The sequence below is a fragment of the Panthera pardus genome, unplaced genomic scaffold, assembly GCF_024362965.1.
Source record: "Panthera pardus isolate Hobbes unplaced genomic scaffold, ASM2436296v1 HiC_scaffold_10, whole genome shotgun sequence".
Taxonomy (NCBI): Eukaryota; Metazoa; Chordata; class Mammalia; order Carnivora; family Felidae; genus Panthera; species Panthera pardus.
The window spans coordinates 19237345-19255899 of NW_026526655.1; the positions used below are offsets into that span (position 1 = coordinate 19237345).

At 48.5% G+C, this 18555-nt stretch overlaps 1 protein-coding gene across 5 annotated transcripts; it reads right to left on the bottom strand.

The window, feature by feature from the left end:
* Window positions 1-10126: 10126 nt before the first annotated feature.
* On the bottom strand, window positions 10127-16051 carry CATIP (ciliogenesis associated TTC17 interacting protein). 5 transcript variants are annotated; one of them, XM_019445993.2, is made up of 10 exons: window positions 15995-16051; window positions 15747-15839; window positions 15192-15392; window positions 14832-14887; window positions 13859-13945; window positions 13503-13670; window positions 12079-12203; window positions 11243-11319; window positions 10840-10928; window positions 10127-10657 (listed from the first exon to the last, which is right to left on the bottom strand). In XM_019445993.2, exons 1-10 carry the CDS (start codon window positions 16017-16019, stop codon window positions 10427-10429), a joined length of 1152 nt encoding a protein of 383 aa, XP_019301538.1. In that variant the 5' UTR covers window positions 16020-16051; the 3' UTR covers window positions 10127-10426. The 5 variants fall into 5 exon arrangements, with proteins under 5 accessions (XP_019301538.1, XP_019301541.1, XP_019301536.1 ...); XM_019445996.2 differs by lacking the exon at window positions 15192-15392; XM_019445991.2 differs by lacking the exon at window positions 15995-16051 and having other exon boundaries at window positions 15747-15988.
* Between the last annotated feature and the right edge of the window lie 2504 nt (window positions 16052-18555).

Below are 18555 nucleotides of genomic sequence, written 5' to 3' on the forward strand. Positions count from 1 at the left end.
AGAAGTGGCCAGCTGTGGCGGAAGAGTCTAGGCCAAAATGCAGGAACTTTCGTTCTCCTCCTGGCCCGAGGCCCACAACACTTTTGGCCCCCTTCCAGGCACCCTGAATTCTGTGCCTCCCCAGTTAGCTGTAATTTCAGGACATTTCCTGCTACATGGGCATTCACATCCAGATCACGGGACTGCCTTCTCCAACCACCCCCCAGCCCAGACACAAGCAGTCAGGCCCTTTTCTTCAGTCTGGAGTCCCCAGCCACGAAAGTCCCGATGACCACCCAGGCTTCTGTTTCCCATTGAGTGCCTCAGAGGAGAGGACCTTGAGGTCTTCTGTCACAGGGACATGCGTTGATGATTCAGGCCAAGGAGAGCCTTGGAAGAAAGGGGCACCAGAAATTCTGGACCTGAGTCTGCCACCGATTCACTTGAGATGGTCACCAGACCCATCCCTTTCTCTGAGCTCGTTTCTTCTGTAAAATGAAAGGCTCAGACTAGCTAAGAGGTCAAAACATTAGGTGCCCAAGGAGGCCAGGCAGGTAAGATAAACCATGAGACGCGCTGGGAGTAAGAAAAACAGTGTCGGATGACAAACGACACTGAGCCTCAGTGTTGGGACGGATCAGTAGGGACTGGTGGAGACTGTAGTAAAACGAAGGTCATATGCTCTGTCTGAAGAGGGCAGTGCCTACAGACTTCTAGCCAATTGTCATCTGGGATGTGTGTCCAGCCAGTGTCACCATATCTTCTGATTTGTCAAGGATGCTGGACAATTTGGACTTTTACACAACATAGGCTTTTTGAATCCTGGGCTCAAAAAGTGGAAAATATTGTGTAATCTAAACAAAATATTCCTTCACGGTAGCTTCCGCTTGAGGGTTATGAGTCTGTAACCTCTGGGTGAGTGGTGGGCAAGATTTTTCCAGCTCCCGATCGCTTCTCCTTGCCAGTCCCTGTGCCCACACCACCACTTACCTCCCTTAGGCCCTTCTTCCATGCCCACTCCTGCCCTCTATCTTGTGGTCTTCCTTTTCTGCCAAGGAGATTCAAGACCAATCTTTGGGGTTTCCAACTCCAAAGTCTGAGACCTCAGGATCCGGAGAAAACAGGTGCAAGCTCTCAGGCCCAAACCTGAACCAGGATATCGCCACATTGAGTCAAACACGTTAGCCAAAGCTTGAGAGTCGGATGGGGGCATTGGCATCCAATTTCCTGGCTGCTCGTGGATTGGGGAGTTTGGAGGAGCTGGAGAAGTGGGGGTGTGGTAAGAAGGGCGACTGATAGGTCATAGGGGAGAGAGCAACGTCAGGTTTGTCACTGTGCAATCCTATTGCTTAAGATATCACCATCTCACGTTTCCCAATCACTACCTTGGGCTCATGTGGGGATGGCTGGGGTTGGGGCTGGGGTAGGATATTGTAATGGTTAATTTTATGTGCCAACCTGACAGGGCCACAGGGTGCCTGGATACTTGGTCAAACTTTCAGGGTGTGTTCTTGGGGGTATTTTCAGAGAAGATTAACTTTGGAATCCATAGGCTGAGTCAAGCAGATTTCTCTCCTTAATGAGCATGGGCCTCATCCAACCAATTGAACAGAACAAAAGGCTGAGTAAGGAAGAGTTTGCTTTCTCTGTCTTTGAACTGGGATATTGGTCTTCTCCTGCCTTCAGGCTTGGCTTGAACAGGAACTGAGAACATTGGCTCTCCTCCTTCTCAGTCCTTCAGACTCAGAACAGAATTACATATATCATCGGCTCTCTTGGGTCTCCAGCTTATAGATCTTGGGACTCCTCAGCCTCTATACTCACGTGAGCCAATTCCTTATTATCTATCTATCTATCTATCTGTCTATCATCTATCTATCCATCTATATTTTCTATTGGTTCTGTTTCTTTGAAGAGCCCTAAAACACATATCTTCCTCTTTGTATCTTTTGCAGGGTTTTACCTATAGTTAGGACTCAGTGAATATAACTGGTTAATGACCAATCAGTGGTGTGCACAACCACCACCTTACGGAAGGGTAGTATCATGTAACGGTTAAGAGCAGAGCTTCTACACAGGTTATCAGCAAGTGGGAAGCTACTGAGCTAAGGCTCCAGAAATCCACATAGCGATCCCCTTGGATTTGGAGCTGTTGCTGAATACTAAACCCTGCATGAGAAGGGTAAGATTTCATGAAGCCCAATTCACTCAAAATGGACCACAGACTTAAAAGTAAATATTAAACTATAAAATTTTTAGAAAGAAAGTAGGAGAAAGTCTTCAGGCTCTAAGATGAGACAAAGACTTGTTAGACTCAACACCAAAAGCATGACCCATAAAGGGAAAAATTGATAAATGAGACCTCATCAAAATTACCAATGTTTGCTCCATGGAAGGACCCTTTTAAGAGGATAAAAAGACAAGCTAGAGACTCAGAGAAAATATTTGCAAATCACATATCTGACAGAGGACCAGTATCTAGAAATAAAATCTCTTAAAACTCAATAGTGAGGGCCACCTGGGTGGCTCAGTTGGTTCAGTGTCTGACTCTTGATTTCTGCTCAGGTCATGATCTCACAATTTGTGAGATCAAGCTCCATGTTGAGCTCTGGGCTGAGAGTGTGGAGCCTGGGATTCTCTCTCTCCCTCTCTGTCTCTGTTCCTCTCCCACTCGTTCACTCTCTCTCTCTCTCTCTCAAAACAAACAAACAAATGAACATTAAAAAAAATCTCAACAGTGAAAAGCCAAGCAATCCAAGTAGAAATGGGCAAAAATCATGAACAGACATTTCACCAAATAGGATGGATATACAGATGGCAAACAAACCCATGGAAAGATGTTCAGCATCATTAGCCATTAGGGAAAGGCAAATTAGAATCATAATGAGATATCACTATGCTCCTATCAGAGTGGTTAAAATAAAAAATCACAACACCAAATATTGCCAGGGATGTGGAGAAACTATACCACTCATAGATTTCTGGCTGGAATGTAAAATGGTACAGCCACTCTGGAAGTAGTTTGGGACTCTCTTAAAAAACTAAAGATGTGGGGTGCCTAGGTGACTCAGTTGGTTAAGCGTCTGACTCTTGATCTCGGCGCAGGTCACGATCTCACGGTTGGTGAGTTCGAGTCCCATGACGGGCTCTGCACTGACAGCATGGAGCTTGCTTAGGATTCTCTCTCTCCCTCTCTCTCTCTGCCCCTCTACCTCTCTCTCTCTCTCTCTCTCTCAAAAATAAATAAACTTAAAAAAAACCTAAAGATATAACTGTCATATGATCTAGAAATTGCACTCCTGGATGTTTTTCCCCAGAGAAATGATTTATGTTCACACTTAAATCTGCACACAAATTTTTATAGCAGCTTTATTTTATAATAGCCCAAACTGGAAGTAACCCACATTGTTCTTCAACAGGTGAATGGTTGACCAAACTATGGTATATCTATAGGATAGAATATACCCTTGGGCATTTTTCCCAGCGAAACTAAAACTTATGTTCATACAAAAACTGGCATATGAATAGCCAGTTTATTTATTTATACAAATAAATAGCTTTATTTGTAACAGTCAGAAACTAGAATTAGCCCAGATGTCCTTCAACAGGAGAATAGTTAAACTAACTTCAGGACAAACTGTGGATTACAATTTAACAATAAAAGAAACAAACTATTGATACAATTACTTGGATGGATTTCCAGGAAATCAAATCAGTGAAAGAGGTCTATCTCAAAAGGTTACATACTGTATTGTTCCATTTATAAACCAGTTTTGCAATAAGAGTTTTGGAAGTGAATGTCAGATTAGGGGCCGCCAGTGGGTGTGGTGGAGGGTAGAGAGGGAAGTGGATGTGATTATGGAAGGGTAATTTGAAGGATACTTTCCATGGTGGGACTGTTCAAGTATCGTGACCTTGGTGGTGGTTATACAAACCCACACACGTATAAAATTGTATAGAACTTAATCACACACACACACACACACACACACATGCACAACTGAGTAAAAATGAGTAAAAACAAAACAGGAAATCTGACAAAGATCAGTGGATTGTGTCAATGTCAATATCCTGGTTGTATTGAAAACCCAGGTTTAAACAGATATTTGGCAAACGTTCATAGCAACATTTTCCACAATAGTCAAAAGGCAGCAATAACCCAAATGCCCATCAACAGATGAATAAACAAAATGTGACATATCCACACAATGGAATATTATTCAGCCTTAAAAAGGAATGAAATTCTGGTACAAGCTATAATATGGATGAGGCTTGAAAACATCATGCTAAGTGAAGTAAGTCAGACCCAAAAGGACAAATATTGTAGGATTCCACTTATATGAGTTACTCAGAATAGACACATTTATAGAAACAAAAAGTAGAATGATAATTTCCAGGAGCTAGGGGAAGGGGAAAAGGGAAGTTATTATCGTTCATTGGGTACAGAGTTTTGTCCATGGTGATTAAATGTTCCGGAAATGGATGGTGGTGATGGTTACACAACAGTGTGAATATACTTAAAGTCACTGAATTGTACACCTATAAATGGTTAAAAGGGTAAATTTTATGTCTATTTTGGTACCCCCCCCCCCCAAAAAAAAAGTGGGAAGAATTCCTGGTTGTAACATTGTGTAAGAATTTTTGCAAGCTGTTACCACTGGGGGAAAGTGGGTAGAGTATCCATAAGATCTCTCTGAATTATTTCTTACAGCTACATGTGAATATGCAATGATCTAAGTTTTTAAAATAGAGGAAAAGGATGGGGCTTAGTGAATGAATATTATACTTCAATAAAATGGATTAAAAAAAAAAAAACAAAAAAACCACCAGAGCCTCTGGAATCAAATGGCCTGCGTTTGCATTACTTACTAGCTCTGTGACTTAGGCAAGTTTCTTAGGCCCTCAGTTTCCTCGCCTGGAGAGGGGGGGATAATAAAAGTACTTACCCTTTAGAGTTTTTGTGAAGCCCAAGAAATGCACTGAGGACTCTAGTTAGTTGCTTTTGTAAATTGGGTTCCAACATGGCATTGGTTACTCTCAGTTCTTTGGAACTCCAAATGCTTCTTTTGGAGCATTTGCTACAAATATTGCTACAAATATTGCTGCCTGTGATGGTTTGATTCTCAGTCTTGCCCACCAAAGCCTTTGGATGCAGTGGGACTCAACCATGGGACATTTGTGATGATTGAATAACAGAGGACAATTCCATGCACTATATCATAAAACAAAATGAGAAAACCATCAAACTGAACAAGAACAGGTTTTATCATGAATGCCGGTGTTGGGGGAACAGCAGATTTAACCAAAGGAAAGGAGGCACATGACAGAGATTCGGAAGGCCATAGCTACACCTTCCAAAGACATTTCCAGCCCTGGGGTTATATTCTATCATCAAATGTTAAAATGTAAGACTTTCCTTTTTTTTTTTTTTTTTTTTAATTTTTTAAATGTTTGTTTATTTTTGAGGGGTGGGGGAAGGGGCAGAGAGAGGGAGACACAGAATCCCAAGCAGGCTCCAGGCTCCAAGCTGTCAGCACAGAGCCCGACGTGGGGCCTGAACCCATGAACCAGGAGATCGTGACCTGAGCCAAAAGACCTTAGTTTAAGACCTGAGCTTAACCGACTGAACCACCCAGGCGCCCCAAGACTTTTCTTATAGGGCTCCATCTATCTGTAGCATGGTCTTAGTTTATCCACTCCCTACGGCTTCTTGTAGGAGGAAAGAAAACACAGAAACAGGCAGGCATGCAGGCATTTGCTTAACCCACTTCGAGGGTCTCTCAGTTTCCTGGACAGCAGTGTTTTTGCTGGGTTCCAGACCCTTCACCGTCTCATCCTGAACCCCCTGCAGAGGCTCAAACATTCAGTGCTCCCTCCCTCTCACCTCCAGGACGCTGCCTGTCCTCAAACATCCTCCACACCCTTTGCCTGGCAAACAGCCTTTTGTCTTCCAGGACTCAACTCTGGTGTGACCTCTTTCAGGAAGCCTTCTTTGATTTCTCCAGGACCAGGCTGTGTGCTCCCTCAGCACAATGCCTTTCCCACATACTCAGGCAACTCAGCAGTGAGGCTGCTGTCAGGGATAGTGCGGGAGGGAATGCGCAACTTCTGGATGCCTGGGAAAGGAGAGAGACAGTGTATGGTTCAAGCCTATTCGGGGAGTTTCTAAAGCGAGAAGGTGCCTCTTCTCTGTTCTGGGATCTGTTTCCAGAGCCACATCTGATCTGTTTATCAGAGTGAATTTATACATGGACTCGAGCCAACCCCCTGGGTCCAAATCGTGGCTCTTCCACTGGCCAGCTGCATGATCTTGGCTTTAACCTTTCCCTCTTCTGTAAAATGGGTACAATAATAGAACCTACCTCACAGGGGTGCTGTGAGAATCACATGAATTACCGTGTGGAGAGGGATTAGAATACAAAGCGCTATATAGTACTTGTTCTTACTATTATCACTATTCATTTCCCTCTGCCTCCCTGGGCTCCCTTTACCAGGTCAGGTGCACATGAAACGTTCCCCTGCTGCACGTATACATTTCCTTCTTAGCACCTTCTATGGTCCGCACTCACATGTTCATCTATGGGATCCTGACTGATTTCTCTTCTAGGCTGCGTGTCATGCGGGTAGGGCCTGGCCCTAATCCTCCCATAGCGTCCCCAGATCCTAGTCAAGGGCTTGTTGCTTCAGAAGTGCTCAATGTTTGTTTCTTCTTTGTTCAGAGACACATATGTCCTGGTATTATGGAGCAAGAGAAAGGGGTCATAGAAGTTCAGGGGACAAATGATAAGATCTAAAAGCAGACCCGTTTTGAAATGGATGTCACAGAGCAGGCAGGGGAGAGGTGGGCTTCTTTGTAAGTTGCTTGATACAAGGGAGCTCAGCAGAGGAAGGATCTCTGTGGGTCAGATGTCGCTGAGCCTCCCCCTCCCCTGCTGCGGCAGAGCATCAAGGACCGGAGGGGACTCTGAAGATCTCTGTGGGAATGTTCTGGGTGCACTGAGCGACCTTAGTTTCAGTTCTCCACAGATGAACTTGCCAGGGCCTGGGGTGTGGGGGGGGCCTTGTCGACCCAGCCGTGCCTATGTCACCATGACTGAGCACTCTGGAACCCCAGCCTCTCCTGCCATATTGTGTTCCAGCCGTCCTGGCCTTCTGACTGCAGCATGCTGTGCTCAAGCGCCCTTGCATTTGCTGTTCTGTCTGCCCACGATGCTTTTCCCACAACTCTTCACGGGTCTGATCCCTTGTCATGCCTTCAGGTTCCAGCTCAAGTGAGACGTCAGGAAGGCCCTCCCTGAAGTCTCAGCCCTCATTCCTCCAACGTTAAGTCACTTTCTACCCACGACTTGGCTTGATTATTATTTTTAAAAATATGCTCTTTTTAAAACATTGATTCACTTATTTTGATGGGGCAGGGAGGAGCAGAGAGGGAGAGAGAGAATCCCAAGCGGGCTCTGCACTGTCAGCGTGGAGCTGGACGTGGGGCTCAATCTCACGAATTGCGAGATTATGACCAGAGCAGAAATCAAGAGTTGGACGCTCAACTGACTGAGCGACCCAGGTGCCCCTATTTTTTTTTTCATAAATGTCCGGAATGGCACATATGAAATTACTTTCTTGTGTTTGTTACCTATCTCCCCATGCAACCTGTAAGCATCATGAGGGCAGTGACTTTGTCTTGTCGTTGCTGATTTCCCACTGCCCAGAACAATCCTGGCACGTGGAAGGGACCCAATGTTTGTTGAGCTTAGTACCTGGTTGAATGAAGAGATGTTACCCTCCAGAGCTGTTGCTGTCCAATATGGTAGCCACGAGCCACACGTGGCTAAATTGAAATTAAAATTAAAGTAGGGGCGCTTGGCCGGCTCAGTCAGTAGAGCGTGCAACTCTTAATCTCAGGGGCGTGAGTTCAAGCCCCATGTTGGGGCATGGAGCCTACTGAAAATAAAAAATAATAGTAACAAACTTAAGGTAAAACTCCAGTTCCTCAGTCATATTAGTCACATTTCTAGTACTCCATGGCCACATATGCCTAGTGGCTACCACAACAGACATTGTAGATACAGAACATTTCCATCAGTGCGGAAAGTTCTGTCACACAATGCTGCTCTAGACCATAAACACGCATTACACTTTTCTACTTTAACTCTTCACTCATGTCTTTTTCTCTGCCTGGAATGCTTTATCTGATCCTTAATAAAAATCCTACACATGTAGAATTTGGGAATGTTAAAACAAATAATCAAACCAACGAACCTTAAGATCAATTCAACAAGCACAGTGCATGTATCCTTCAGGATTGTTGATTCATGCTAAGATTTAACTACAGAGATGTTCAGTGCAACACTGTTTGTAGTAGCCCCTCCCAAACCCTGAAAACAAAACTCAAAAGCAGGCTGTGGGGGGCCCGGGGGCAGGGGGAGGTTGGTCAAATTATGGTAGAGGCATCAAAAATAGATGACCGTGCTGGGGCACCTGGGTGGCTCAGTCGTTTAAGCCACCGACTTCGGTTCAGGTCATGATCTCAGGGCTCATGAGTTTGAGCCCCGCATCTGGTTCTTTGCAGACAGCTCAGAGCCTGGAACCTGCTTTGGATTCTGTGTCTTCCTCTCTCTGCCCTTCCCCTGCTCACACCCTGTCTCTCTCCCCTTCAAAAATTTTAAACATTAAAAAAATAGATGACTGTGTAATGCCATGGAACTCTTTTCAAAATATAAAGCCACTTATAATGCAGGGAAAAAGTTACAAAACACAAGGAGGTTGGGGTCAGAAGTTTCCAGCTTTATCTGTAATGTTTTACACTTGTAAAAAATATTTACACATGGAACTCTTTTCAAAATATAAAGCCACTTATAATGCAGGAAAAAAGTTACAAAACACAAGGAGATTGGGGTCAGAAGTTTCCAGCTTTATCTGTAATGTTTTAAACTTGTAAAAAATATAATTAAGAATGTAATTATCAGTCAATGGGCACTTATTGCTGTATGATTTCATTTTTGTTAAAAAAAAAAAAAAAGTCCCATGAAGTTGTAAAGACCAGATCAAACATTCTATATAAGTGCTTGACATGGGGGCTCCTGGCTGGCTCAGTCAGAAGAGCATGAGATTTCGATCTCGGGGTTGTGAGTTCGAGCCCCACGTTGGGTATAGAGATCACTTTAAAAAAAAAAAAAGTGCTTGATGTGATGATAATTAACCCTGTATTGCAACTATACTGCAATAAAAAAAAAAAAATCGTGTTAAATCAGTAACCAAACAAAAAGCTGCTTGTCAGAGTAAATGGTGAACAAACGCTGGCCACTTTTATGCATAGAAAAATGAGTAAAGAGGGTATTTGCCAGAATGTTAAGAGTGACTGCCTCTAGGTTGAGAAACTGGGGTGAATTCATTTTCTTCTATTGGTTTGTCATGCTTTTCCCAGTTTTCTCTAGTGAACATGTATTTCTTTTGAAATAAGGGATGGGGGCAATAAAAGATATTTTTAGAAATTCTTCGAGCCTCAACTCGTGATTGTTCTCCACGAAGCCTCGATTCCCTGAGTCCTGGGTCACGGCCATCCTCACCATAGTACAGAGCTTCTCCGGCCTCCCTCGTCTGGAAGAGGCAGGCCCACGAGTGAATAGATGGACAGATGGAGCCTGCACCCCCATTGCCAGCTGCCCGTGAGAAGCTTGCCTAACATTTGCTAAGGAGCCGCGCCCAGCCCTGGGCAGGAACGAGCCATTGGCCAGACCGACATTGCGCCAGGGGCCTAAAGGAGTCGATGATCGCCGACCTATCCTTTTTCTCAGAGAGTCGGGGACGGGTGACCCTGCACACAGTTTGGGGGTTCCTGTGTGTCAGCGGAAAAAGAGGCGGAGTGCGAGAGCCGGCGGCCAGTGGGTTTTGGGAGGCTTCAGAGGTGATGAGCGAGGCCAGTGGTGATCCAGGTTAACCGCCCCCCCCCCCTCCCCCGGCTGCATTTTTCTTGGTTGGGGGGATGGGGAGGAGGGCAGTTTGGTTTATGCTTAGTGACTTCCAGAAAGATTCTGAGGGCCAGGAAGCCCCGCCCCTTTATCGCCACTAAGCTAGTGACTAAGGGTGTGGGTTTTGGCTCCCGACGTCCAGGTTTGAATCCTGCTTCCTACGTACTACCTCTAGGAGTTACTTAACCTTTCTGCGCCTTTATTTTCTTCTCTGTAAAACAGGGATATTGATCATAGCCTCTCGGAAAAAGACTGAAATTCGCGGACAAACTTTGTGAACAGTTCCTGTTTTTAGCCAAAACACAGTAGTCTGGCCAGGGAAGGTTCCGGCGCTCACAGCGGAACCGCGGAGGCGCCCCGTTTATTTCCCCCCAAAACCGCAGTCCAAAAGGCGCGCTTCCGGAGTGAGTCCCTCCGGATCCCCTCCGGGGACAGGGATGCTCCGCTCCCTGCGCATCCCCGCACGCGGCGCCGGGCCAGCCCTAGTCGGTGGGGCGCTCCGGGTCCAGCGAGCGGAAGGGGCTGGGCCGGTTGGAGGAGCGCAAGGCGGGGGTCGGCGGGTTGCGCTTCGCGAACGGCCCGAAGTACTCGGCGGCGAAGGTGACCACGTCGGCCGGCCGGCGCAGAAGCAGGAAGAGCAGGAAGTCCGAAATGAGCGCCTGGGCCTCGGGGTGCTGCCGCAGGTAGCTGTGGTGGCTGACACGCAGCTCCTCCTGGCGGGGGGCCGAGCGTGAGCGCGACCCGCGGACCCCGCGCCCCAGGAGCGCACCCCTCCCTTCACTCCCTCGGGGTGTGCGTTTCCAGCCGGCACCGAGGGACATCAGTAATGGCGGGGTTTATGCTGGGTGAGGGGGGAGAGGAACGGGGACCCCAGGCTGACCGCAGCCTCTCTCACCTTCCGGCCCAGGAATCTCGAGTAGAGCTCCATATCCTCCTCCCACACCAGGGGCTTCTTCTCAAACACCGGGGCAGGCTCGATCTCATCTGGGTGGGGAGGGAGGAAGGCTGCACACCCCCAGCCCCGGAACCTTCCCCACAAACAGAGGGATGCCCAAGGACACCCAAATGGCAGGCTCGGGGAAAAGCCCAGGGTTCTGCTCACCTGGCCAGAGTTGCCAGAAGGGGTTCCCTGCAAAATGATCCTCCCCTAATTGCCTTGGGGTCAGGGGCTAGAGGGCAAAACTTCTCCATCTGATTTCAGGTTCTGATCCCACACTCAGTCCAGCCCCTGCACCCTGGAAGGCCCCAGGTGTTCCCACCTCTCCTTCACTCTTCCACCGGCCAGAGGCTTCACTCACCCTTGTCCCTCAAAATAGGCATCTTGGTGATCATGCAGCACCCGGGGGAACCCACCTGGATCCTCTTGGCCAGGTGCCTGGGGTACAACACAGACATGAGTGGGGGGCTTCCCAGACCAGCGCACTCCCTTGAGAGCCGTCCTGGGGGTCTCCCTTCACTGCTCCCCAACACCTTGCTTGAGTTCCAGGGTTGTGTTCATTTCTAGATCCCCAGATGATGGCCCTGCTTTTCCTGTTCATGCCCTTTTTGCCGCGTGCTGGTCTGCTAGGTCTGGCATGAGACCTTTAGCACTAAAAATGATGAGCCTCCGGGCTATGTGATGCTCAAAATAAAAACAACACCCTAAGTTATCAAATAAGGAAAGCCAGCAATGTTCTGATTACTTTTTTTCCAGTGTAACAAATGATGATATCAATACCTCTTTGGAAATTTCAAGAAACAAATTCTTTCCTCCCTCCCCACCAATTTTCTTCTGATTTGGTGCCTGGGCCGTGCTGGTGCCAGCTTGGCAGTGAGGGCGCCAGGATGCTTTCCCCAGCACTTTGATTCTATCCTATCGGGTATCAAGTTGTTCAAACCTTGGTGTTCTTCAGTATCACACCCACCACCCGTGGCAGCTGCTTTAGCTACTATGCCTTAGGCCTTGTGGGGTCAGCAGTGACCTCCTCAGCTGCTCAGAGCTCTTTGGTGAGGGTTTGGGAGGCACGGCAGGCATCAGGAGAATGAGTAAATATGTGAAGGGAGAGTGAATGGTGGGGATAAAGCCGGCCCCCAAGATGGAGCACCCATGCTTGTGCTCAGCACTGCCCCCTTGGCCCCACTGTCAGTAGCTCACCCATCAGAGAGCAGGTAGAACTGGCAGGAACCAGGGATGCCTTCATCGGAGTGGACAGTCTGCTCCACGATGAACACATCCACCTCCTGGTGGCCCACCTGGATCGTCTGGATGCCCAGGGCTTGCTGGCAGCAGCCAAGATGGAGGGAAGTGAGGTAGATACCCAACAGGGTCTCCCCACATCTCACCCTGGCCCTCTTCACTTTGCCACTTCATTTCTTGTCAGTGATTAGCAACCCTTGACTGTCCAGACCCTCAGGCACCACAGGATTTGAGATGCACCCCCAAGTTAAGTGGGGACCCCCTCCTAGGGATCCAGTTCCATGCTGCTTGTGCCCCAACCCTACCTGTACCATCTGGATGACCAAGGGCTTCTAGTTGGCAGAGTCAGTTACAGGGATGAGGCTCAACCGATTAGGTGGGAGCATGTGGGGCGGGGAGTGAGGAACAATGGGCAATTTGAGGGAGGGGCCGGTGATGCTCTGAGGAGGGGGCTAGATTGAGGTCTGTGGCCGCCTTGGGCCCATGCTGCAGGCAGACTGCCCTGTTGTAGCTAAAACTTAAACCCCTGTACTGGCTGCGGCCATGGAGAGAAAGTGCTAGCATAAAACGTGTGTTTCAAAGAAGATGGGGGGATGTGAGGTGTGCCTGTTTGTGCCAGACACACTGCTGTTTGTTGTTTGTGATAGAAAAGACTAGAATGTCCTTTACCAAGCTGGTCAAATCAGCCTCCAAAATGTGTGTTTATGTTTTTATTTTTAAAAACTGTTTATTTACTTATTTTGATTGAGAGAGAGAGAGAGAGAGAGAGAGAGAGAGAATCTCAAGCAGGCTCTGCACTGTCAGGGCAGAGCCCCACTCGGGGCTCCATCCCACGAACCATGAGATCATGACCTGAGCTGAAATCAAGAGCCGGACACGTAACCGACGGAGTCACGCAGGCGGCCCCCAAAATGTGTGTTGAGAGGCACAGCTTTAAAATCTCCCATTGCAGGAAGTCCTAGGTGTGTTGATTAGTTTTAGCCACAATAAAAGAGAAAAAACGCCCTTCCCGTCTGAGACACAATAAAAGAGCATTTAAGTGCAGTTGGAAATGGTGTATTTCCTGATATTTAAGAAATGCGTCTCTAAAAGCAGCCCTCCACTATATTTACTTTTCCTGGATGGACCGTGGGGCAAAAAGCATTGCTTCTCTCAACTGCGCACAGCTTCGGTGCCTCTCATTCACTCCACTGTGTCAAACGTGATCTTCTAACGAAGGCTGTCTTGTTGGGGCTCTGCCCCGGAAGTCCCACCCCCGTGGCCCCAGCCCACTCCTTCTTTCACCCCCAAGCTGGCTTTTCTCCCATCTCAGCGATCTCTGTGCCCCTTCTGGTTTCCCCCAGGCCAAGTCCCCCCCCCCCCCCCGCAGGGAGACCCCTTACATAAGTGGAATAGCAGAGTTTGCCCTCTGTGTCCAAGGCCAGGAAACGGGCATTGCTGGGCACCAGCTGACGCCAAGCCATCACCCTCAGCAACAGCAGGTTGGCAGCCTCGGAGACGAAGCCCACAGTTGAGCTCCAGGGGAAAAAAGTCACTTCGGTCTTCACTTCCTGTTCAGGAAAAATCCGGGTCAGGGATGCTGATCTGGGAAGGGGTGAGGAGGACGGGAAAGCCAGTTATTGGGCATATGGTCCTTGTTGAGTCCCCATGCCAGGCTTCTGGTCTGACACAATCTGGCCCCTTCTCTCGGCTTCCAAGAGGACGTGGGGTATGGCTCCCACCTGTCTCTCACCCTTACCTCACCCTCCTTGACACTTCTGGTCATGACCAGCTGGTCATCCTGCCTCACCAGACTCATCTTCCTCTCCGTGGGGAGGATGTGCAACTAAGGGCCAGAGCACAGAGAGGGGAATCAGGAGCTCACCCGACTGTACACGAACAGGACGCCCCCCAGAAGCCACCTGGCCCGTTCTCCTTTATAAATGAGAAAACTGAGGGAAATTTGGATAGAAAATCTTCCATATGTAGTAAAGTTCAAGAGCAGAAGGCAGGAGTGCCTGGGTGGCTCAGTCAGTTAAGCATCTGACTTTGGCTCAGATCACGATCTTGTGGTTGGTGAGTCTAAGCCCCGAGTCGGGCTCTGTGCTGACAGCTCAGAGCCTGGAGCCTGCTTCAGATTCTGTGTCTCCCCCTTTCTCTGACCCTCCCCCATTTGTGTTTTCTCTCTCTCAAGGATAAATAAATAAACATTTTTAAAAACTTTAACAAAAAAGAACAGAAGGCATGTTATGGTGTGATACGAAGTTCAAAAGCATATGCACTTTAGAATATAGGTTTTAAAAGATGGGAATGGTTTCTGTGGGAAGGTTGTTAGGCATGAGTGGTTTCCAACGTGTAAAATGGTTCATGTTCCAGAAGTCAGTGAGGTGGCCGGGGCAGGGTGTGGGAGGCACAGAGCAGGAGAATTTGGAGGCGAGGAAGTGACAGGCCCTTGGGAAAGGCCAGGCTCTGGGAAAGGCCAGCCCGCGTGACCCCCCGGAAGATGCTGGGCTTCCAAGGTTTTGTATTAGGAGAAGGTCATGAGAAGCCACCTGCTGCCCCCGATAGATTGGCTTCCAGGTTGTGTGTGGTGGGGATTGCAGGGTAACTCGGGGACAGTTGGGGTAACATTCCACTGAGCCCCCCCCCACTTCTTCCCTCCCTCTCTCCCAGGGAGAGACACCTATTCTGACACCTGGTTTGGAACCAAAGCTGGGGGCCCCAGGAGGTACCTTGATAAACTCCTGGGTATGTTGTTCCATGATATGCAGGTCCCACGAAAGATAGCCTGGGGTAAGAGGAGAACGTCGCCATCACCGGGGACAGGACTGGAGATTGCAGGGAGGCAGGGTGGTGGCCCAGGCTGGAGGACTCAGGTGCAGTGTGACCGTGGGGAAAAACTAGGTGGTGCTCTTGTCTTAAGTCTGTGGCTGTGATGAACCTCCCCGTCACCCCCACCTCCCATACCCCTCTTTGCCTCATTCTGCTCCCAAGGTGAAGTGGAGGGTTGGTCCTGAGCAAAGGTCCTAGGCATGGGGGGAGGGGTGGGAGGAAGGATGGAGGTGAAGCCAGTCAGGCAGCAAGAGCTCTACCCAGGAGGGAGATTCCGCAGAGCATTTTGTCCACGAAGCCCTGGCTAAAGGCGTGCACGAGGAGGCAGTGCGACATAACACCAAATTCATCCTTGTAGTTCCCTCTCTGCACTTCGATGGTCAGCTCTCCCTGAGGCTCCCCCGTGTCTGAGACCATGGCCAGGGTCTCGGAGAACAGCAGCATCTGCAGCTCCTCCTGCTCTGGGGGTGAGGGTCCCATGGGGGCAGATAAAGCCCCAGCCACCCCCCCACCCCGGCCCCGACTCTCTGACCCTCCAGCCACCCTCTCCGCATCCCACGTGTCTCAGGCAGCTCCTGCCTCGCTCCCTTGGCCTCTGCGACAGCCAGCAGATGAAGACCCCTCCCCACCCCCAGTCCCCATGTCCTTGGGGTCCTTCCTTGATGGTTATTGACAAATAGGTTCCCCCCCCCCCCCCCCCCCGTTGCTTTCTGAGTCTCAGGCCAATCAAGGCTGAGAGAGCCGGGGGCCAGGGCTGTGTCTTCTCTCTTCCTGCCGCCCCCCCCACCCCCACCCCCTGCACTGTCCAGGCTCACGGAGGTTGTTGAGGAAGTGGATGGCTTCGGCATTGGCCTCTAGGGTTGGCAGACTCTCCCGGGTTGAGGGCTGGTGGTCCTTGGCTCTGGGGCCTAGGGACAGAGGAAAGGCTGAGATGGCATTCTTGGGGAGAAGGACAGGCATGGGACAGGGGTCCTCAAAGCAGAATCCTCCAAGGCCACCCCAAGGAGGATTGTGAGGGAGAAGATGCCCCTTCAGCTTCTAGTCCTGCCAGCCCTCTTCCCACCTGTGGATTGATGTTTGGAGGACATCCTGCTTTCTGCTACCCGATCTGTGTTCAGCTGTCTCCATGGCAACCGGAAGCCAGCTATCGCCTCTTAAAGGGCCACTAACACACCTCACTAAACCACCAGACCTTGAAAGCAGTGGTAGGAACTGTGGTCTGGGGCTCAGGCCATGTCTGAAGTATTGTCCTGCAGAGGGAGCATTTGACACGGCAGGGGGATGACAGGGGTCACTAGAATGACCTTAGGGAGCCCTGGCTGGCTCAGTCAGAAGAGCATGCAAACCTTTATCTCCGGGTCGTGAGTTTGAGCCCCCCTTTTGATGTGGAGAGTACTTAAAAAAAAAAAAAAAAAAAAAGGAATCTAAAAAAAGAAAAAAAGAATGACCTTAGAAGTTGTGGCCCTGAGTCAGACATGGCCTCATGTGCATAGAACCCAGTCAGATGCCACGTGAATAGTGCTACATGTAAGAGTGATGGCGATAACAACGACAGTGACCACAAACCCTTAAACCATGCTCACGGCAGGCCAGATACTGTTCTGGAGGCTGCACATACGTGATCTCATTTAATACTCAGACTAACCCTGTGGGTAGATGCTTTCCCCCCTGCACTGTATGGCTAAGAAAACTGAGGCCCCGAGAAGTTAAATGTCTTCCAGGTTGACCCAGTCAATACAGTTGACCCTTGAGCAGCACGGGTTTGAACTGCCACTTATATGTGGATATTTTTCAAGAAGTATAGTACAGTACTGTAAATGTATTTTCTCTTCCTTATGATTTCTTAATAACATTTTCTCTAGCTTACTTTGTTGGAAGAGTACTGTATTTAATACATATAACATACAAAATATGTGTTAATCAACCGTTTGCGTTATCTGTAAGGCTTCGGGTCGATAGTAGGCTGTTAGTAATTTTACCCGGATTTTCTTTTTTTCTTTAAACAAAATGTTAAGGCTTTTTCCCTCCCCTTTTAGCTTTATTAGTTTATTTCGAGAGAGTGAGAGAGAGCATGAGTGGGGAGGAGGAGCAGAGAGAGAGGTAGAGAGAGAGACTCCCAAGCAGGCTTCGCATGGTCAGTGCAGAGCCTGACTTGGGGCTCAAACTCATGAAACTGTGAGATCATGACCTAAGCTGGATTCAAGAGTCAGATGTTTACCCGACTGAGTCACCCAGGTGCCCCGAGAGAGAAAGAAATTAAAAAAAATTTTTTTTAAGTTTATTTATTTATTTTGAGAACGAGGGTACCAGTGGGGGAGGGGCTGAGAGAAGGAGACAGAATCCCAAGCAGGCTCGGCACCCTCAGCACAGAACCCAGTGCGGGGCTCCAACCCACGGACTGCGAGATCATTACCTGAACCAAGATCAAGAGTTGGATGCTTAACCGACTGCTCCACCCAGGCACCCCGAGAGAGAGAGATAGAGAGATAGAGAGATAGAGAGAGAGAGAGAGAGAATCTTAAACAGACTCCACACCCAGTGAGGAGCCCAACGTGGGGCTCGATTCCATGCCCCTAGGATCATGAGCCAAAATCAATAGGTGCTCAACCGACTGATTCACCCAGGTGCCCCTTATGCAATGTTAAATTTTATTTACTTTTTTTAAGTTTATTTATTTATTTTTATCTTAAAAAATTTAATTTTTATTTTTTTTATTATTTTTTTTTAATTTTTTTTTCAACGTTTTTTATTTATTTTTGGGACAGAGAAAGACAGCATGAACGGGGGAGGGGCAGAGAGAGAGGGAGACACAGAATCGGAAACAGGCTCCAGGCTCCAAGCCATCAGCCCAGAGCCTGACGCGGGGCTGGAACTCACAGACCGCGAGATCGTGACCTGGCTGAAGTCGGACGCTTAACCGACTGCGCCACCCAGGCGCCCCTTAATTTTTATTTTTGAGAGAGAGACAGAGCACGAGTCGGGGAAGGGCAGAGAGAGAGAGGGAGACATAGAATCTGAAACAGGCTCCAGGCTCTGAGCTGTCAGCACAGAGCCCAACGTGGGGCTCGAACTCCAGAACAGTGAGATCATGACCTAGGCCGAAGTCAGACACTCTACTGACTGAGCCATCCAGGTGCCCCCATTTTTTTATTTTTAGAGAGAGTGCAAGAGTGGGGGAGAGGGGCAGAGGGAGAGAGGATCTTTTTTTAAAAATCTCTCTCTATTTTTGTTTAAAGTTTTTTTAATTTTTATTTTGAGAAAGAGAGCGAGAGAGAGAGAGAGCACGCGTGTGAGCAGGGGAGAGGCAGAGGGAGAGAGAATCCCAAGCAAGCTCTGCACTATCAGTGTAGAGCCTGATGTGGGGCTTGAACTCATGAACTGAACTGTGAGATCACAACCTCAGCTGAAGTCAGGCCCTTAATCCAACTGAGCCACCCCGGTGCCCTGACAATCTTAAACAGACTCCATGCTCAATGAGGAGCCTGATGTGGGGCTCGATCCCATGCCCCTGGGATCATGACCTGAGCCAAAATCAAGAGTCAGGTGCTCAACTGAGCCACCCAGGCGCCCCTTAAGTTTATTTATTTATTTAAGTAATATCTACACCCAACATGGGGCTTGACC

Coding starts and splice junctions, on each gene's coding strand:
- CATIP (XM_019445991.2), bottom strand. CDS start 15,891: ATGCCTGTCCTTCTCCCCAAGAATGCCATCTCAGCCTTTCCTCTGTCC. Junction 12,204..13,502: donor AACTCTGCTATTCCACTTAT/GTAAGGGGTCTC, acceptor GGCTGCTGCCAG/CAAGCCCTGGGCATCCAGAC. Junction 11,320..12,078: donor TTCTACCTGCTCTCTGATGG/GTGAGCTACTGA, acceptor GTTGTACCCCAG/GCACCTGGCCAAGAGGATCC.